We start from the raw sequence: 22,503 nt of genomic DNA on the forward strand, positions 1-22,503 counted from the left end.
TTCTAGGATGGTCGCGTACCACCTGCCAGGTGCCAATGTACCACAGGTGGTACCCGTACCACTGGTTGAAAAGCCTGCTCTATTGTATTAAGACCACACTGCCACCTGGGTTTTCCTGATGTCGTATGTTATAAAAATATTAACTGCGATGTATAAAGAAATATTTTTTTGCAGCATCTCATATCAGGAAGGGACAGTTGGTGACTTGGTCTTAATATAAGTAAACTGTCTTAATACCAATGCCCCTTCCCCAAAACCAACTCAGTTCAAAAATCAATATTACACTATTTCTGGGCCTGAAAAAAATATTAGCTGGGTAAAATAGACAATGGGAAGCAAGAGAGATGATTTCAAGCAGTGAGCAAATCACCTTTAAACTTGTGTAGTCCCTTATTAAGATTGAAAAAGGCCTTCTCATATAAGGAATAAAATCTATTAAAAAGCCTGCAGTATAGTTTTGGTATTTTCACTGTTCAAAGGTAGCTTTAATAACATCTCTGCAAAAATAGACTCTGCTCCAACTTATAAATAAGAGACAAAAACACCCCCTCCTGTATGTTGCCTCTTCTTCACAATAGCAAGTTGACCTAACAACCCATCTCCTAAGTCATCTTCTTGTAACTCAGAAGGTATCTTAACTGACAGATATTTCTGGAAAATTTGTAATATTTCTTGCCATTATTTTTGTTATCAGATACTCATTTTAGTTTGGAAACCTCAATACTTTAATGTAAAGAGCTCAGGAAATTTCTTGGTTTTTTATAATAGGTTTTAACGTTCTCTGATGTGCTATTCAATATGTTTTCTTCTTTAATCATAAATAAATGATTAAAATTAAACTAACTTAAAATGCAATATTCAGATTCCCCGTGGAATTGATATCCATATGGTCCCTGCATATTTTCTCTGCTGGGGTTAAATAGCAGCTTTTAAGAAATGAATCTTGATCAGAAATGTGATGCATAAAGAAATAACTAACCTTCTTGCCCTGCCAGGTGGTCCTAATTTAAACCTTCTATAGCTATAATTTATACTTTTAGAACTCTAAATATAAATCACATATCTTTTGCTGTCATAGCTGATTTGGCACTTAGCTCACTAACTCTCACATCCACAACAGAGGAATGAAAAGTAGAGGAACCTAAAAGCAAAATTTATTGGTTATCACTCTTGGTAGGGATTAACTTTTAAACAAACTTGAATTAAACTTCAGTCCAAACTAATATAGCAAAATTACATTGTTGGGGAAAATTCAAAGTCATGACACAGGAAAGAAAGCCATACCTCTGCTTGTCCTAGTGCAAGAAATAAAGCACGGACCTCTCTGAGAATCAAAACTGCCAATTTACGTGTGGCAACTTGGAAACTGCAGAGTAATACCAGTGCAAAACCTTCAACAGCATGCAGTACATTTGAATAAGAACTTCGTTCAGTCTGGGTCCTTTGACTGGATCCATTTGCTATCAGCTGCAATATAAAGCATTTATTAACTCATCCAAATATGTTTCAAGTTTTAGTCTTTAGATTGTTCTAATATAGAAAAATATATAATTTGAACTGTAAAATTTGAAACAGAAACAAAAAGGCATTGACTTGTATATCTCCCTATTCACTGGAATAATAACTATTTTTCATTCTTATTCTTCAAAAGCATTACCCTGTGTTATGCTGGTTTTTGACTGTAATAAAGATTTTGAATTGATTACCCTGTGGTACACAGTATGTGTAAGTAACATTAACTGTCTGACATTTGATTTCAGCCATAATTGGATTTTCACAACAAAAAAATGGTATCTGTTTCCTGCTACTATTTAAAATTGCAATTAGCACAAAAAGAGAATCTCAGACATCTTTAAAGCAAGTCTATGACATGAGAAAATACTCAATATTCAAAGCCCATCATCCACATTTCTTAAATTTTAATATAAGTTTGAATTACATAAATGGCCAAATCATGTACTTCATCTAATCTGGCTAATTCTTCTTCTACAAAATAATTACTCTTATAGGGATACTATCCAACGAAATCAATTTCAGAATATGTAGAATAACCTATCACAGTGGGACAGATTTGAAAGGCAGCGTTATCTTTACTTTTAGAATCTTACCTCTGAAGATCTGACTTTTGTCTGATCACTGGTCTTCCCAGAAGTGTGTATTGTAAGCTTCCATTGTGTTAGCAACTGTAACAATAATTTTAAAGATGTGTCCAGGAGACTATTATGCACATCATTCACTTCACGCAACAAAAAATTTGTGAAACCAAAAAGAACGTCCTCTCTCCAATCCACAAAATCAACTAGTAGGCCTTGAAGTGAATTTTGAGCAATGTGCCGAAGTTCATCATCCATATGTATAGAAAGCCTATGTAAAAAAAAATGTGAAATGACAAATTATGGGCAACTTCTATAGCAAAAATAATCATAGTATCTATTTGTAATAGGTAGTCATATAGAGCTACTAACCATTAATGTTATAAATTTATTCTCAGTCAGTATAGTTTTAGTATCTCTAATAATAACAACATATAACAGAATTTGTTTCTGAGCAGATTTGAATAAGTTTATATGTTAAACTTTTCTTGAAATAACATATCAGAAAGTAATTAATTTTGAAATAAAATACAATGCAAATAATAATATCGTAAAATTAATCTTATTTTAATTCAAGTATAATTAAGATAGATGATATTTTTATTTTCAAAACAAAACAGCATAGTAACACTCAAGACACATACAATATTTTTAATATTCTGATTTCAAAATTACCAAGTTAGTTATATAGGTTACTAATTCATCTTCATAACAAGCAGGCTTTCAAGAAAGCTACTATTCAAGCTTAGTTTTAAAAAGTATTAATATTTGCTCCATTTTTTACAGTCTATTACAACTAAGTTCTGATTAGTTTTGAAACTTTAATTTTACAAAGATACCTAAACTATCTAAACTATAATTTTCTCCCCTAATCTCCAGTATGAAATGAATAGGAGGGTACAAAGTAGTATTTTTATACTTGTTTTAACTTTTGAATATAAACAACATGATGCCTGTCATATGTTCTCTACTCTAATTCATACAGTTCCTTGCTTTTTGGCCATTCTGTTGATCAGAGTTAAAATTCAGGATATCTGGAAAGTTCTAGATAACCTGCTCCGTATTAGGAGATTACAATACTGTAGACTGAAAAGCCAGAAAACATTTCATTTCTAGCTCCAAACGGAGCAAGGATGATGTCCTCAATTTCTTTAAAAATGGCTTACTAACTTTATATTTATATATATTTGTCCTCTTCAGCTAGTTACACCCTTTATGGGATTCGAACCAGGGCAGTCTACATGCTAGGCAGTGTATTAACCACCAGGCCACCGGCTCTCCTTCCCTCTTTGTCAGCTGAGTCAAGGGAGTATATGCAGAAAGTTTTTCAGACAGACCGGTCTTATTGATTACACCTTGGCATTTTGACTGCTATACTGCAGTTCTACTTTTTATAATCTCTTTTGCCTTGCAGCCCCCCCCCAACTAGGGGCGTTAAGCAGGCTCAAGTCGCAACTGCAATACATTCCCTCTCCTTGTTTCTACCCCAAAGCACAACCGTTCTTTCCCTGGAGGGCTGTTGGCAGGATGTGTATCCAATAAAGTCTGCTCCTACGTGTACGTGAGTGTTTCCGAGATGGTCCATCAAACGGGTCTGAATGTTTGTCCAGGAAGGCTCTGGCATGTCTGTTCCTGCCTCCACTCTTCTATTGGAGGACGTTGCCCCTCTCAGGGGATGCCCCAAGGCATGTTGAGAGCCTCCTTCCCGCCATTCATTCCGATCTTCCTTCGTCCATGATCCTTGCGCTTGCATCACCAAATTCTCTGCAAGATGTGCATTGAATTCTACTCCACCCTTAATTGGCTCTCTTGCTTGCGTACAGACTCCCAAAGGGGGGCCCCCTGTTTTTTCTATTGCTATATCCCTCTGATCCTGTAAAGGGTGAATGAGTTGCTTTCGTTGGGAATCTTGGCATTGTTTTTCCCACGTTCTCAGCGTTTGGTGTGCTGGGCAATGAGCGAAAGCATGTAACACAATGGGGTGGTTGGAAACACACGAACGAATCAACGGTTGGGGAAAAGGAGGAGGGGGAGCAGCGACTCTAAAAATCATTGAGATTACAGCAGATAGCCATGGGCAGGTGAGGGAAACGACCAAAAAAGAGGGGGAGGAAGGAACAACAAATCTGGATGATGGGATGCATATAAAGAAAGCAATGGGTAAAATGAAAGAGAGGGGAGGAACAGCCCTAGAAATTAGTGGTGCAATGACGGACAGTGGGGGGTGCACAAAGGAGGGGATTGGAGAAAAGAAAGTGGATAAGGGAACTGCGGCTTTAAAAACCATCAAGGGAACAGCGAGTACATGCCTTTCAAGAATTAAACAATTAGAGACATCAGATGGACCGATGACTAGGTCCAAGAGCCGTGCACAAAACCGGCCGGTGTTATAAAAGGAAACTCCCATTGACTTGTTTCTATGCTCTGATGATGTCGGCAGTGCTGGCTGATGAAAGCTCAGCATTTTATTAAACAAGTCCTAGTTTGATATCTAGTACTCTTTTTATAATATCATATACTAAAACTGTCACAGAGTGTCTGAATGCAGACACTGCAGGATATTTGACACTTATGAAATAGAACAAAACCAGAGCTTCCCAATTCTAGAAAAAGGAAGCAAGATGCATGTGAAGGCAGATACTGGAAGAAGACTAATAAAAAAAACTGAATTTGCATACTAGCTTTATTTTACTCAAATAAACTAAATGAGGTTGATACAAAATGAGTTAGGAAGAGAAACTCTGAATAGCAATGGTTGGTAGTTTGTATATAAATAATAATGGCAGTATTTGTTATCTGGTTCATAGTTCAAGTTTATTCCAGCAAGAATATTTAAAAGAAAGAATAGTGTTTGTATCTTGTCCTGTAGCTGTGTAATGTGATATCACAATGAGAATTTGGAATGAACTGGAGTAACTGATTTGACATTTGACACATGCCTTAGATTTTTCTTCAGCTGTTTATATACAAAGGGGATGGCAAATTATGACACATACATATTGACATCCACTTTTGTACCTGAGTCACATGCAAGAACACAGAGGGTGGCACTCGCATCATGGCACCCTTTCAAAAGGTGCAGATACTATACATAGGGTGTTTAATATTTAACTGTGACTAGCACTATAAAATCTCTATTGAAATGCTAATTTTTGAGGTACAAAAAAGGATAGTAGGAAGTCAAAATCACAATGTTCAAGAGGAACACAGTTTATTCTTAAGCAAACATCTTAATTTAACAATGTTTTAAAAAACCAACACACTGAAGTTATTCAAAATGTATACAATAATAGCAATAAATAAGTATGCATTTCAGCTGACCTTCAAAACTAAGGCAAATGCAGCCCACCATCAATCCTGGGGCCTGCTAGATTCTTGACATTATTTGCAATTATTACTTTCCAAGCCCAAAGCAAACAAGAAAATCAGGGAATGGTGGCACAGATAGATAAGAGGGTGATCTGAACCTTAAACTGGCAGATTTATATGGGTAGATGTTTGAAATCTGTTTGATGGGTTTAATTCTATGTGTTAAATTTAGCAGTAATTTTACTTGGCTACCAAAAGCCATGTACATTGACTAATATTAAAATCTCGGGTTTAAACCAATTATTGTTACACTTGTAGGGTCACTACAGGCCCTACTGATTGTAGGTTAATCAGTAAGGATGAATAAAAAAAATTATTGGAAGATTGTGTGTTTTGTTATTTTCACACAGAAGCCTAAGCTGATTGCTCACTGTTCATAATCCCTTAGAGCAGCTGCATCTTTTCTCAGGAAAACGTGTTCCAATGCTTCTTCCAAGATGCTACAGAATCCTATTATAGTTTCACAAATTGATCAGCAATGACATTTTTCCCTCTAAAAATTCTTTAATATGTACACACTTTACCTTGATAGCAAGTCAATCAACTCTAATTTAGACATTCCATCAGGAAGGAGTCGTGGAATAGCAGCAACACAAGTCCTAAAAAGATCAATTTTTGGTTTTCTTTCACCTCTGAAAAGAATATGAAATTTATTAATCACTTTTTAATATCAGACAGAAGAAACAAATATATAAATAATAGCAAAATGATATACATTTATCTTATTAAGCATTCTCCCCAAAATTAAGCTAATTATTTATAAATCAATACAGCCTTACACAGCATAAGCATTGTGGTACTTTTCTATTGCTAAGGTCTAACTTGGGAAGATCTTGTGCAAAATAAGAGCTATGATGAAAAAAAGTAATTTTGTGGGATCACAGAGGAAATGCTAACTCCATATTGTTTTTAAAGGATTGTAAAGAAAGGCTATGATTAACCACAATTCTGGAATTTATTGTCTACATCAGTGTTTCTCAAACTTGGCAACTTGAAGATGTGTGGACTTCAACTCCCAGAGGTCTCCCTTTATAGATAAGGATTTGCTTTTTTAAAAGAATTAGTTATTATAAATCCAGTTCAATAATCAATTACCATTTAAGACTTACGTGATCATATCTTCAGGTTCTTTGTTTAACATTTGTATATTTGTGAGCATCATGCACCGCCCAACTTCTTTATCAAGATGTCGCAGTATGTTGTCTACAGCTTTTCTTACTTGTGAATAATACATTGACATGCCTAGAAAAATATACAATGGAAGATCCCTAAAAAGGTAAATCTAAACTTTCAGAAAAAAATGTGAACGTGTACATTTTAGGTGTTATAATTAACAATTGATTAACAAACTATGGCATTTAGGATAGAATCAATACCATTAACTTATAAGCTAAACACATTGTGACATAGTGGCAGATGTTTAAATTTAGAACAAACAGTTGTTAACCTCTTATAAGCATTTTTTTTTAATAAAACTCAGAATAGAATCATATAAGATTTTTATAGAAACATTGCTTTGCTTTGTATTATATGAATCAGCATAGGTCTTTTGAGGGCTTTTAGGACTAGTTGTCTCAACTGATTGTTCAATCAACTCTAAATAGGAAAACATTTTTAGCAGCAGTATTGAATCAATGTGCTGATCCAGGATCATCTCTTTAATAATGCCATATCCCTAAAACTCTGGAATTTTTATCAGCATGTTCTAATGAAATAATGGATTTACAACTATCCTTTTCTTGTATTTACATTCAAGACATATACAAGCAAAGGACTGACATTACAACTAGTCTAACAAATGTCCATTGAGAAATCTTTCTTTTATAACACTGCTTTATTTTTTTCCAGTAGTTATAACTTAATATTAATCATGTGAATATCAGATTATTAACAGTTATTCCATGTGATTTCTATTTTGATTATATAGATTAATAATTACTAGTCCTATTCTGCCAGAGTTAAATTCTGGAAAAATGTAATACAAAAAAATAAACAGTACACCATAATAAATGGGTTATACAACATTTGCATAATTTTTAGTTGCTACTGGCAACTAGAAATTATCCCCAGGCAACCAAACTGTGATTCAACTTCCCTCAAGCTGCATTCTCCAAAAGAAGCATTTGGATATACTCAGTTCAACAGTGAAATGAACTCTCAGGGCCAGCAATGTGGGTGAAATTTGAGTCAAGTTGTCATACACATTTGTGAACATGCAGAAGACATGTCTGATACTTGCCTATCATTTTAGCTTCCTCCTCTGTGAGAGTTTTGCTCAAGTAAATTTTCTTCACTCGTAGCGTGTTTCCTGAAGGCAGTACGGCTCCAGTAACAGGCATTGGAGGTTCCCCATCTTTTTGCTGCAAACTATCCGCAATAACCAAGAAAGCTCTCAGACCAATATTCATTCTCTGCAAATTTGATGGATGGATGATGAAAGCAAAATAACAATTATGTGGTTAGCACTGATGCATTCTTTATTTTCACCTGACCTGAAGAGATTACACTGAAAATAGCTGGAGATCAGTGCAGTATCTCCAGAACTTTCCAAAGGACATGTTCCGTACATGAATTTAGATTCCAGTGGAAATTAAAGAGTACTGATAAGAGTACAGTAACATGGAAAAGGCTTTGTGAAATTGTGGGGTGTCAAGTCAGTAATTTTAGGTTTCCAACTAGCTAATCAAGAAAGTAGAAGTATAATAGATATAGAATATTTGTATAATATTTAAAAATATGATACAATTAGCAAATAGGCCAAAGTGTTGCTTTTTCCCAAGTTTTTTTTTCTATCTTCCTTACTTTTCTCAACACAACTATGGAACAGTCTCTCATGGACAGCCCCAATCCTGTTTGTTTTCTGGAAGATTGCAAAAACCTGGCTGCTCCCTTAGGTATTAGGGTTGAGGAGATATCAAACACATATAGGCAAGTATGTAATTAAGAATAATGTGTGAAATTCCTCAGTTTTTGTATTTTGTTATTTATTATATCCACTTTTAATTGTATTCTAATTGTTTTTATTGGTATGTGTTGTTAGCCATCCAAAATTATCTGTTTATGATGGGGAGCCATATAAATTTCATAAATAAATTTCTACAAATTAAATAGAATTGTTCCATGTATGTAGAGCACTGTAAAAACATGTGCTTAGGTAATGTGAAATCGCAATTAAGGACCTGATGAATGATACAGATGAGAGTTGATCCCTTATGCCAGAACAAAGAGCACTAGATAACACTGACCCACTGTCTTTGCTTTTCTCTTAAAGACATATTATACTTTTTTAAATCTGAAAAAAATATATTAATAATGATACCTTACCTCTGGATTTAGACTAAATGCTTTTGCTGGCTTTCCAACATAAAGAAAATCAAAAATGATTTCTTTCATTGCAAAATCCAAACGTTCCTGTAGCAAAATATATATTGCACATGAAAATATAATAACATTTGTTGCATCTCTAGTGTAAATCTGAGTGAATGATCAGAGTTCTAAATCAACATAGAATTCTAACTTATTTTAACAAAACCTCATTTATAACAAGACTTTCTACATAAACAATGGAGATTTAGGAAATCTAGGAAATTGTAAAGCAGAATAAGAAGACAACTGTATCCCATGTAGAACTTAAATACTTCATCCTGACAGATATGAGATGGCATAATTGAGACGTATTCAATCCATTACCAGAATTTAGTGTAGTTTTCAGTGTGAGAATATTCTATAATACGTCCAACTGAAAGCTGAAACTGACTATTTAAGCATGTTATAACTAAAGAGACAAAACTCAGACATGAAAAGTAGAGGAAACACAATGTAAAACTTATCAATAAAACATTCTATTGCTTAAAAAAATAAAAGTTTTTCAAACCTGTGCAATAAACTGTATAATTTTCACAAAAATGTTCAGAGGCATGTCTCGTGGTACCACACCTCGGGAACCTTTTGGAAAAAGGTTTGTGATGATTGTTATAAGCCGACTGTAAAATTAAAAAAAAAAAACATTGTGACAAATTCATTTCTTTCAATATAGCTTTATGCTACCTTAATCAAACTTTCAGAAATAGTTTAGAAAAATCCTACAGGAAAAATACTAATAATGGACAAATTTTTTTGTTCCAGATTAAAAGACAGCATGTCTTTCTGCCTAGTGCATTCTAAGATTTGTTAAAATTGAGACAAAAAGAGACTCCCTGTATCAGGAATATACTGTAATACTGACGGCACAGCAAATGTGGTTAAATGAAAGGATAATTTCATAATGTAAATGTATATTTATCAAACTTTAACCTACAAATATGCTGAGGATATATATCAAAATGTAACTCGGATATTTTATCTCTTCCTTTGCATTATATGGCACTAATTATACCCCTGGATTACTCTGAAGGTAGCTTTGGTGATTTGCTCACTATATGAAAAAAATTACATTGAAATTAAGTATGAATATATAACTATACCTTTGGGTAGTTGTATTGCTTTCACATTTAATTCTAATCATATAAACCCATAATAGTCTGTAGAGAGATTCCAGTGCAACTCGAGCCATTTTTGGATCTTTGTTCTAAAAAACAACAGCAACATGAATATACTGTAATCTTGGTTTATATTTCACATGGCTGCTAAATCTTAAGAAACCTACATTTTTATTCATGGAACCTGAAAAAGGGCATTTTATTTGTAATGGATATATGACAACTATTAAGACTGACAAATCTACAAAATATGGATTATTGCCTTGTTTGGGTTGCTGCAAGAAAAGGGAAAAAAATACATAGCAGACTTTATGCCAAGTATGATAGGAGAGGCAAAGTATTTGGGCTATGTTCTCATGGAGTGAACAATATGAGCTAAGTAATGATATTACAGAGAGAAAATTAGATACAGCATGCCGCATTTTTATGGAATTGAGAAAATGAGAAGTATGTAACAGATCTGAATGAAGTAATTTTATGGAGTGTGGATGAGGAAGATACATGCAGGAAAGAAAAGGTGAAGCTAATGAATTAAAGCATCAAAATGTATAGTACAGAATGAAGGGATTATTATTATATATATATATATATATATATGTATGTATGTATATATGTATGTATGTATGTATATGTATATATTATTATAATATATATTATATAATATGAATAAAATCTTGAAAACTAAACTGAAGCTAATGCTGTAAATGTTTGAGTACAAGGAGAAACATAATGAAAAAAAGTAATATTATGAATGCTGACAAATTATAAGGCTGCACCCTATAAATGGTAAACTCGGAGAACTGCTAAAAATTGGATGATAAGTAAAATAATGCTATTATCATTTCCCTAGACAGAGGGAAAGATAGCAATACAACATAAAAAATAAACAAATGTGCTACTTTCATATCAATTAGATTTGATAAAAGTAATGCATGGAGATCTGTCTCTGTAAAAGAGTGAAATAGAGGACAAACATTTAATATATTTAAAATTATGATGTTTCTAGCTTGAAATATGTGCTTGAATTCAACAGTTTGAGAAAGAACACTTTTTTTTCACTGTAGCAATGTGTAAGTTGAACATGTCTTAACAGTGCAGAAGACTTCTCAGCCTTTGGAATCAGAAATATTCTTATTGGTGATGACTTTTAAGTTTTGAATGGATAGCTATGTCTTTAGCTTTGTTTTGTCATCAAATTCTAGCATCTATTGTAACTCTAAAGTGTGACAGAAGCCAAATAATCTGCTACACAAACACAACATTTTCATCTGGAGTGTCCTTTTAAAGCCAGATGAGCAAATTGACTTTAAGACAGATTTTTTAAAAAAAAAATATGGCAAGATGTGAATATTCATATTTCAAGCATATAACTGGTATATGACTTTTACATAAAAGTCAATGTTAACATCCAAAACATCACTTTAAAATGACAGGTAAAAGAAACTCTATTATTTACTGCATATTTAATTGAAATGCTTTTAACAAAGAAAATGGGACCTACCTTTTGCAAAGTAATTTATTCAATCTGTCAGCTTTTATATATTTATGTTTTACAATATTTTTATATAGTTTTATAACATTAACATTATAAAATGCAAATCTCAATGGTCATGAAATATGAGTGTACTGTCAATAAGCCAACAAAAAATAACTTGAGCTTGAGAATTACACAGGTTGGGTTTATTAAACTTGCTAAATCATAATGAAATGTGTTTGATTTTGTTTTAGTATATGATCTACGAACCTAGCAATTGTTATTTGTAAACCAAGGTTTATAGCCTAATGTATTGTATGAACTCAGATAATTGCATTTCAGTGAACCATATGATTTAGTAAAATGCATAAGAGAATCATATATTGCAGTATATTAAGATCTGTATCCTTTTCCTATCATATTATGATACTATCAGGGCTTTTTTTCTCATAGAATGCCCAGAATGGAGTTCCAGCACCTTTTTTGGATGGAACCTTATAGGGTAGGCAAGGCGGGTTATATGATGTGTGTGAGTTCCGGCACCTTTTTTTTTTTTTTTTTTAGAAAAAAAGCACTGGATACTATTATATGCAACTATGATAGATGGATTAATCAGACTTCACCCTAAGTGTGCCCAGATAACTTACTTGAAAAAGGAGAAACTGGAAAAGGTTTGGAGAAGGGCAACAATGAACAAAGTTGTATGATGAAAAATGAAAGAACTGAGCATGTTTAATTTTCAGAAGAGAAGTTGGAGAAGTAATATACTAGTAAAATACTGGTTGAAATACAAGGTCAAAACGTGTTCTTACTCTTTCATGGATGCTCTAGAATGCTCTTTCATGGATGCAGGAGAGAATATGGATTCCATTTCAGAGAAGGTTTCATTGCAGTTATGTTCAACCAGTTATCCTGAATCTGGGTTCTCCTTCACTGGATGCATTTAAGCAGATGATATAAAACCATCTGTTGGGGGATGCTTTCATTTGGATTCCTGCATTGAGCAGGAACTGGAACTGAGGCTTAAACAGTTCTTTAACTCTGTGATTCAATACATATTCTATGACACCATAGAAGTTCTGCTAAGGATCTGTTAGGTTGCTTGATTGTCTCCTGTACATTTTGCTAATTAAAAACAATGCAACTATATAGCTTTATAACCAACCATCCTTTGTAGAAACACCACAGAAATGCTCAACTTTTCAGTAAATAGTTTTTTAAATATAATTCAGATAGTATTTATGCAATAGGACACAAAAGAATTGGTAGCAAGGTTTCAAAATAGGAAAAAGTTATTATTTAAAGCAACTGACAGTTTTTAAGCAATGGTGTTTTATCTAGTTAAGCATAAAAAGATAATAAACCTGGCTGTTAAATTTTGGTTCTCACCAATCATAAATCTATTTGTCATTAAAAGCCGTATTTCAGTTAATAAAGCTGGAAAGCTTAGCCATCCAAACAGCATATAAATATTTATGATATAAAAGGAGGAAGAGTGAGTTAAAAACTCACCAGTCACCTTATATGACCTTTTCTGTTTTCAAATATACCAGTAGTGGTTTTAGAGCTAAAATAGTGATTTTGAAAAACAAGACATAGTATCGGCAGGCAAGTTTTCATAAAACTAGAAGAAAATCTTTGTTTAAAGAAGACTAATCTGGGGATATGTTTAGTACTATGCAAAACTCAGCATGGATTGGAGAGATTCCTAACTGAGAGGAAGAAGACACAAGAACATTTACATTGCAACATCTTTTGTAGATCCCACTTGTCTTTTTTACCTTTCAAAGTACAAAGATTGTCATCTCTTTATTTTTAACAATTATGTTAAGTATTTGTCACAACTATGTTAAGTAGATGTTAAAGAAAATAATTATATTTTCTTTTTAATAACTATATCTTTAGTCTGGACTGCCTAAAGCAGGCATGTCAAACCGCACCCACCCCATTGCCGACAATGGGGGGAAAGTCCCAGGAGCAGAGAGCATCGCCGCCCGTCTCAGGGAAGCACGGATCAATACCGCAATGGCTAACGTTGCTGCACAAGTAGCAGTAGACGACAAGCTACATAGAGAAGACTTGGTCAAAGCTCAGGCCAACTTTGAGATTTTCCAGCGACAACAGAAAGCAAAAGAGGCAGCCGCAATAGAAGCGATCCTGCAGAGAGAGTTAGAAGATGCCATGTCAACTCCCAATTTTGAAAGTCTAGGAAGGGAAAGTTCTCACAGCCGTATACAGGCCTATGTGGACAACCAAAGCGCATTCCAGAATGCACAGATGAGAGCACCACAGCCAGCCACAAGCCCCCCAAGACCGAGTAGACAAAGAGAGGAATCTCAACGACCTGATTCGCTGGTCAACCGCAGAGTTGATGTCACGACACTTAGGTTACGAGATCCTCCCGCCGTTGCTGCCACATTGAACCTGATGGGATTACCAGCAATGGCAATGACTGCACAGCGGGGAGTGCCACAAGATCTTTCCACCATTATTACCCCATTGAACCCCATAAAACCACACCTACAACACTGCATGCTTGTGACAACCAAACCTGTTTTGGTAGCAACAGTGTTTCAACCGCGCCTAGAACAACACTGCATGCTTGTGACAACCAAACCTGTTTAGGAAGCAACCGTGTTCCAGACAAGCAAGACTTACTACAATTTAGCTTTGTCCATAAAGGACAAACAAGACAAACAACGCCCCCAAGACTGGGAGTCACGGAGCATACTCCCAAAATGTCTCCAAAGCATGCGAGTGCAGTGCATGGGTGTCTCCAGCTCACCTGCCCCAGTGCAGAAGAAAGAGTTGTACGCTTCCTTAGATGTGCCTACGAAGGTGTCTGCAGCCTTAAGATACGTCTCACTCTACAGCGGGGAGAGCCACACTTATGTTACCTTGTTTGCAACCATAAGATGCATCAGGGTCTACAGCGGGGAGTGCTGCAGTCTCAGTGTCTTCTTAGGAAAAGCGAGACTAACAACACAAGAAGGCCACACCGTACCAAGGTTACAGCTATATGGCACCACTTTGGCTGTAAAGCTGACCAACCTGACAGCAAAGACGTTGTGCCTTGAACTACAGTCCACCACCTTCTACGCAGACAGCAAGGTGATGTCAAGCTACATCTGCAAACAAAGTGGACACTTCTACATCCATGTAAGCAACAGAGAGAAAAGGATTGAAACATCCTTAAGCCCTGAACAATGGCAACATGTGCCAACAAATAAGAACTTTGTCAACCAAGTAAAGTGGCCCAACCTTGCCACACAGATAACAGAACTGATCTGGCTAGAAAGTCTTCAGCTCTTGGCCTGTCCAAATAGACAGATGCTACATAGACCAAAACGTTATGCACTTCCAGCTTCAGATCAAAGTGCCAACCTTCAACCTCAGACACCTGGTAAACGTCAACCAATCCGCTTAAAAACCCTGTCTAAGCGCAGACAACTGAAGTTAGGCATAGTTTTGATCGTCTTGATCACTTGTCTCAGCACCCCAAGAATTAGCCTTGTAGAAGCCTGCAAGGACTTACTGCCTTTCATGGACTCCATGTCATTAAATACACTGACACCCACACATGAAGTCCTCACCCTGACGACAACAGTAGCAGTCCTCTCCAGTACTCCACCGGTGGCTCCAGACCCTTCGGTTCTTGAGTATCCTGAGTCTTCTGCTCAAGCTGTCATTCCTGATTCTTCACTTCCAGCTGCTGTTCCTGACCCTTCAGTCCCAGCTGTTGTTCCTGATTCTTCAGCTCCGGCTGTTCCTGAGTTTCCAGATGTTCCTGATCCTGAGTTTCCAGCTCCAGCTGTTCCTGAGTTTCCTGATGTTCCTGATCTTGATTCTTCAGCCCCAGCTGTTCCTGAGTTTCCAGATCCAGCTGTTTATGTCTTTCCAGGTTTTTCAGTTCCTGAGTATCCTGTGAATCCAGTTCCCCTCATTCCCGAGAAGCTTGGGTTCCAGTTTTTTCTGTTCCAGATTTGGTTCCAGTTTCCTTCACAGGAAGAAGACCTTGTCTCATTGGGAGACAAGACTGCATACCAGAACTATTGGCCCACGGTTCCTGCGCACCGGGCCCACCCACTTGATGAACTAATTTACCCAGCTGAGATCATGAAGCCACGTGAGTCAGGTCGTGACTCAAAGACACTTGTACCAGGCTGATCACTGATTTGGTCCATCGCTGATGAAGACTGAACCAGAAGATTAAACCTCAAATTATGTATTGTCTTACGCATTGTTTGATGTAACACTTGCCTTTTTTCATAATTGTGCATGTTTTATGTTTACCTTATAGTTATGCATGTTTGATACCAAGTTTTTACCTATTTAGTCACAGGTTAACCACAATGAGTATTGCATGCCTTGATGCTACGTTTTTACTATTTTATTAGTGGAAATATAAATTTCCAAGCGGGGAGTGTTCTGGCCCATATAGCTCTATGGCCCAGCTCTATGTTGGAAGGTCTGGCAGTTATTGGGTTAAATGCTAGGTATGTGGATGGGTCAGTGGGAGGAGTTCCAATGGTCTTTGGGAGACTTCCTGGACACAAGCCACATGGGAATCTCTTTGTCTGTAAGAAGCATGGGCCATGGAAGGTCTCCCTATAAGCATAAAGATGGTATAAAGAGCAATATCTTCTTACCTAAAGGAAAGATCTAAAAGATGAACAAACATGTATTCCCAGCAGCACCAATCTCAACGTGAACGCAAGTAATCTTTCTCATTAAAATATATTTGTTTATTATAAGATCGTTTCTTTTGAGTTAACTATCTGACTGGATTTGAAATATAACACTTTTAAATTTGGGTCAGAATAATGCCCTTTGTAATTAGTAGAGATATGGGCAACCATGTATTGATTTGCAAGGAAACCTCTAAATTAAGAATCCAAGATTGCACATGTAGTATTGGCAGATTCATGACACATATACCCAGAGCTAACTACAGAGCAAACAAAAAAATGATATACTAACTTTGAGATTGGACAGGCAGTTGTTGAGAAAAATATGCCATCTATTTAGAAAGAACTGTTTTTGACTGACACAAAGTAGGCATGTTACAAGAGGATACAAAGCCTAAATAAGAGACAAAAGAAATACAAGATTATTTGAATGACAACAAAGGAGAAATATAATTTATTAACAGATACACAGTAAATATTAGAACATTAGATCCACACTAAACTTCAGAGCTCCATCTCCCTTCTGGCTTATATTAAGTGCATCAGCCAATATAAACACAGAATGTTTTTGTTTTTGTTTTTTTTTAAAAGTTTAACTCTTACAATTTTAAAAAGCTTAATTATTATGATTTTTTGTGATCATTCCATATGAATGTAGGAATATGTTTACAATTAAATAATAAAATACTTCTATCTAGCGCTATCCAGAACACTTGAATTGCAGCCCAATACTATGCAGCAACAGAGTGCAGAATAATGTAACATTCCAAGGACAAATTGTAGTAAACTGTAAATTATTGTACCAGTTAGATTTGTTGAATGTTAAGAATCTGCTATCATGATGCTATTAGATTAACAAATACATTCATGATGGTGACAAAAAAGCAGTATGAGTTCTTCTTCAAATAACTGGTATTTTTTTCACCCTATTTTATATAATAATGATCCACTAAATAAATGTTTTTTCTTAGAACTGTATTTTATTTGGCTCTATTACTGGAAAAAGCTTAGCAAAATGGCTTGTCCCTTATAAGGTCACATAAATTTCTAACTTTCCTACAATACTTCAACTATATTATTTTCAGTTAAAAATATTCTTAAAGTTTCCTTTTCAATTAAAATATTGTAATAAAAAATAAAAGATTTCACAATTCGCAGGTCAAGTGCAAAGGGGAAAGCTAAATGATCCAAAATGCTTATTTGGGTAGTTTTTTGTCCAACTTTTTGTCCGCTTCCAAATGTTCTACCTTGCACTTTGTTTAATGGTTTTTTTTTCCTTTCCCCTTTTTGTTTTGCTTAAAAGCTAGAAAAGCAAAGTAAGATTTATATGTACTCTGGAGAATGTCCACTACATTCAGTAAGATTTTAACACTCTCAGTATTAAAAGAGCTATTTAAATCACAATTTTCCATCATTATTATCAAAATAAAATCAAATATGTTATTACAATCATTGATCAGAAAAAAAGTTTAAAATATAAATTACAGAACAAAAATAAAATTAGTTGAGGTCAGTTGATGTCGTGTCTTCACTACCACCCAATAACAGAGGGCAATTATCTTTGTTATGCCTTGGTTAGTGTCTCATAATAATAATTTAGTATGAAACATTTCTGCTTTGCCTGGAAATCACTGGAAGATTGATGCTCTATGGTGCTTATAATTATTATCTTGTGTTCCTCTGATTCTGATGTAAATTGTAGGACTAAATCTACTTCCTTCAACTTAAACTATAATTTGAAATATTACAAAACACCTTTGATTTTCTTAAAGTCCCATTCACTTTCAATTGATCTAGCCAATTGACATGATCTAGTTAGAAACCCAAGGCTTGAGAATAATTAACCCACAAAAGTAATATAATTGAATGAAAGGAAATGCTAAGATCCGTGCATCATATTTTCATCTCTGCTACATCTTTTCAAGTTCATACAAAGTATACTTAGAGACAAAAAAGAAAATTATTGTTTTAGAAGAAGTCATATTGACTTATTTATTAAGGATATTGATTATTTATTAACAAAACTTCATTACTTTGCACTGTTTAGTAACACACCCATTCTTCCTAGCCTTATGATAATCACCGGACATATCTCATATAGACGTGAAATAATGGTGTGCTTTTTTTAATAGCCAGAAATCCACGACTAAATATGACTGAAATATTGTACATAAAAACAGTTTATGCGTATATTGACAGAGAGACACATTAAAAATGACCTTCCAACAAATTATAATGACTCTAATGAGAAACAGAGATATAATTTTGGAAACAGTTCAGAAAGCATTTTAAGAAAAAAATATTGCCTAAAAACACTTTTCATAAAAGATATTAACCTCAACATTACTAACCAGTGAATGCTTCTTTCGTGAAGATAGTTCGAGTGTTGTATCATAGAGGCTTTCAACAAAATTCCTCAGACAGGGAACATTCACTTCATTTTTAACAGCCTGGAGAGAGAGATAAAGATAAAATTAAGTTTTACTTCAGATTTTCTAATATGTACAGCTTGGATACTCATAGAAGAGAATGCTGCCTACAAAGAGTCACCAGCTGAACAAAGGAAAACAAACTTAAATGGAATCAAGGGAAGGCACTGTGGGGGATCATAATTTTAGCAACTCTGATAGATCTATCTGTCCAAGATGGGATAGAAAGAATAAACACAGCATGCTTGGGAGTTCTTGATCTGAATTTTGCCCTGAACCCTGAAGTGAAATCTGTAACCAAAAACTGTCATATCTTAAATAATAATAATCTAACACAATTGTAGATATACTTCATTTCTGTTTTGGATCCTTTCTTTGGCTACTCTTGTGTTTTATTCAGAAATTTCCATTGGTACAAAACATTGCTGCTGGGACAGAGCACACTGCACTAATTTTGAAGTTTTAACACAGGTTGTTTATTTATTTCTGGATACAATGAATCATGTAATTTACTACCTTTAAAGTTCTAAACAGCTTGGGCCCAGGACACTAACAGAATACTTCTTATTGCAAGATTCCTATCATTTATTAACATAAACCACCAGAAGCCCATTTTCAGTGGAAGCTGGTCGGCCTATTTGCTATTTGGGCTTAAACTTTCTCTGTGGAAGCCTCAAGTCGCAATTCCTGTGCAATACAAGAACTGCTGTTCATGTTGGCCCTTAAGATGACTTTAAAACACAAATCTTTCAATTAGCTTACAATTGAAATAGTTTGTTTTTAACTGTTATTAATTTAGCTTTGGTAAAAGTTACTTTAATTCTACTTTAACATCAGACTATAGTTGTAAAGTTGTATGTATTTTATTATTAGCTGTTGGATCCTTTGTGTACTAACCAGGGACTTTGGTGATGGGTTAGTAATCAAACAAGAACTTACAGCAGCTACTGGGACAAGAATTTCAACAAACAAGCCTGCTAATGCATGTTTGATATCTTTGTCTTTAACTTCAAGAAAATAATGTGCACATTCCTGGAATAAACAAAAATAGAAAAGAAAGTTTCATAAATAAAAAATAATATTTGTATTTTTGACAAAGCTACTACTTTAAATATGCAACATTTTGCCTTCATCTTACTTGACAGTTTTATTTAAAAGGCAGTGCAAATTTATGCATGTTTAATCAAAGGAGCTCCCACTGTATTCAAGGATCTTACTCCAAATTAAGTACAACAAAATAACAGGGAATAATAATTTGCCAAATACAAAAATATAAGCTAATATTATGAGTAATCAAATGAAAATAGTTTTTCAGTCATTATAATATGACAGGCATATCTTATTCTCCAGTTTTTATTACTATCCGTCCTGTGAAATAAAAATCACATGTTCCTGAAATTAGTTACTAAATAAGCATTATGAAGCACCGAGGTTTCTTTGTATAAGAAAAGGACAGCTTTCTCCTGATATGGAACTTTGTTACCTGCATGAACTGAAGGGAAGCTTCAAAATCTTCTACAGGGTACATTTTAATACGGAAGAATTTCATCCCCATGATTAGACTGATAATGCTTTGAACCATGTAAGGATTCTGCTCCTTATGCCGCAGCTCTTTTAATTCTGCCATAAATTTCTTCTTCACAGCTGGAAATCTAAAAACAAGCAAAACGAAAATAAATTATGGTGATGCTTATTTCAAAGTAGATATTTGACAGCAATATTTATATTTTTTACTATGAATTATATTTTATACACTTGTTTTAAATTGTGAGCCACCCAGAATGGCTTTGGAGTCAGATAGCAGCTAAATTTAAATAAATAAAACCAATTACACACAGTGAAATTTTGTAATACCCAAGAGTTTTTCCTCTACAACTCCTACAAAACCTTTGAAATATGTTATGGCAAATGGAAAAGTCACCATCATACACACAGAAAATGAAGTCTCCAATGTTACATCCTAAATCAAATGTACACAATGCAATGTAACAAGGCTATGAAACCCAAATATAAAGTTTTCCTTTTGAAAATGTAGCTTTGTAATGAAAAAGAGGTAACATTAGAACATAGGTTGTGTATAGTAATTCTCACTACCAATATCTTAGAGGGAAAACAGGGTGGCAAATTACCTATAGCATTAAAATATCATTAATTATAGTAATTATTAAATTAAGGATTAGATCAATAATATTCTGAAAAAACCATATAGACTTATTTAATCAAGGACAATTAGTAAGTAAACAGTGTTGTCACAACATATTTCTCTTTTCAGCTTCCATTTCAATTATCCTGGGAGGAAAAAGAGGAAAAAAATGGAAAGAAGAAAAAGTAAAGAAAAAGTAGGAATGGTGGGAGGGAAACCTTCCAAAGAATTAGTTTATCTCTCTGGTTAGATCAGCCTACTTCTCCCTCCAATCCATAAGATAGAATGTGCATTATTAAGGACATTTAAGAAACCTGGAGGTGACTTCTGATTCTGGCACTCCTAGAAGATTATTCTGAGGAAACACTGTACTTAATTCCTGGCTTGAACTTCCAAAGATAATATCAATGGAAGAAGATTGTAACTTTTTGAATTGTCTAACTACTCAGAAACTACTTTCTGAAATCAGATAATTCTCTATATCAAAACCTAGTTTGATAAAACAAAGCATTTGTGAAGGGAAAGGATCTATTCCTACAAAGGTTGAAAATGAGCATGTACTCATGCATATACACATATAAACATACATACAGAAAACTTCTCACTGAAGAATCTGGCTTTCTGAGTGAAAGGTATCTAATATTTTGATTATTTAAATATACTTACTTTGCTTGTGCTAGTACCCCTATTACCTCAGCATAGAGATCTGCAACAATGTGCATATTTCCAGTGTTGGGACCTAGGTACCTATTAAAAGTTAAGAAAATATATAATTTTAAAACATTCATAAATACATTACACAGTAGGTTTAGCTTCATATGACCAATATTTTTTAGGTATTCCTATCATTTCTGAATGGACACATATACACACACTTAAGCTCAGTTTCCATATACTGGGTTTTAATTTTGTGTAGTTGAGTACCCAAATGTAGTGGTTTATGGCTTAGCTTTGTGTGTGAACCTGGCTTAATATATAAAGAGCATTATCTCCATAGTGTTGAAACCTGGCTTAGTATATAAAGAATAATAACTGCATAAAAATCTAATTTTACACAAGTCATATGAATAAAATCAATCTTTATTATGGTCATGTACCAGCACAGGGTATAAGAAAGATATAGAGTCAGTAACAGACATGAAATATTTGATTTGCCAGACAAATCTTGTTAAGATTCACTACTATACTAGCAAAAGAGTAAGACTTCCCTATAATAAAGACTGATTAACTGGAAGTAGGGGAAATGGTATGCCTGCATTATAGAATTAAAAAGGAATTGTCTATTTATCTGGGATTTACACAAATAGTAAATTTATGAAGGAGCTCTTAAGCCCTAATATCAAACTTCCCTAAAGGAAAGTAGAACACTGATTAAGAAAGTGACTTCTAAAAGGAGGTACTTACTCCCAAAATTTAGACTCCCACATTCCTACCTCATAACAAGGTCATGTTCTATACTGCCAGGTGTTAACTACTAAACTTAAGTAACTATTGATGTCAGTGTAGTCTAAATCCGTGAGATTTCATAGAAAAGAAGGAACAAGTCTTACCCTTCTTTGTATTTAAAGTGCTTGAAAGCCAAATTAATAACATCATGTACCAAACCATCAATTACAGGATGAAGCTGAATCTGAAAAACAAATGAACAACCAGTTAACAAAATTCATACTTGAAGATGACTAATGGCAAGTATAGCCAACCACTACATGTTTCTGCCTTCTCCTCCAAAAGATAATACTTCTTAATTCTGACACACATGCACTATGTTGAGTTTTCAAAATTATTGTCCAAGTGCTTATAAATGTGAAATAGGAAACATAGCAACAAAC

The 22,503-nt window shown here is 34.5% G+C and overlaps 1 protein-coding gene across 15 annotated transcripts in view; it reads right to left on the reverse strand.

Annotated features, from left to right (window-relative positions):
* Nucleotides 1-22,503, reverse strand: part of FRY (FRY microtubule binding protein) — a 195,884-nt gene that overhangs the window by 70,823 nt on the left and 102,558 nt on the right. For all 15 annotated transcript variants that reach the window (XM_039323584.1, XM_039323583.1, XM_039323576.1 and 12 more), the window contains 14 exons: nt 22,225-22,304; nt 21,341-21,421; nt 20,015-20,183; nt 19,471-19,563; nt 18,454-18,552; nt 16,395-16,496; nt 9,926-10,029; nt 9,337-9,445; nt 8,787-8,873; nt 7,702-7,873; nt 6,572-6,704; nt 5,987-6,094; nt 2,109-2,364; nt 1,285-1,467 (listed from right to left, as the gene is read on the reverse strand). In XM_039323584.1, coding sequence (XP_039179518.1) covers nt 1,285-1,467; nt 2,109-2,364; nt 5,987-6,094; nt 6,572-6,704; nt 7,702-7,873; nt 8,787-8,873; nt 9,337-9,445; nt 9,926-10,029; nt 16,395-16,496; nt 18,454-18,552; nt 19,471-19,563; nt 20,015-20,183; nt 21,341-21,421; nt 22,225-22,304 — 1,776 coding nt within the window. The remainder of the gene's footprint in view (nt 1-1,284; nt 1,468-2,108; nt 2,365-5,986; nt 6,095-6,571; nt 6,705-7,701; nt 7,874-8,786; nt 8,874-9,336; nt 9,446-9,925; nt 10,030-16,394; nt 16,497-18,453; nt 18,553-19,470; nt 19,564-20,014; nt 20,184-21,340; nt 21,422-22,224; nt 22,305-22,503) is intronic.

Source organism: Crotalus tigris, unplaced genomic scaffold, assembly GCF_016545835.1.
Source record: "Crotalus tigris isolate CLP2741 ecotype Arizona unplaced genomic scaffold, ASM1654583v1 scf7180000024280.1573445, whole genome shotgun sequence".
NCBI lineage: Eukaryota > Metazoa > Chordata > Lepidosauria > Squamata > Viperidae > Crotalus > Crotalus tigris.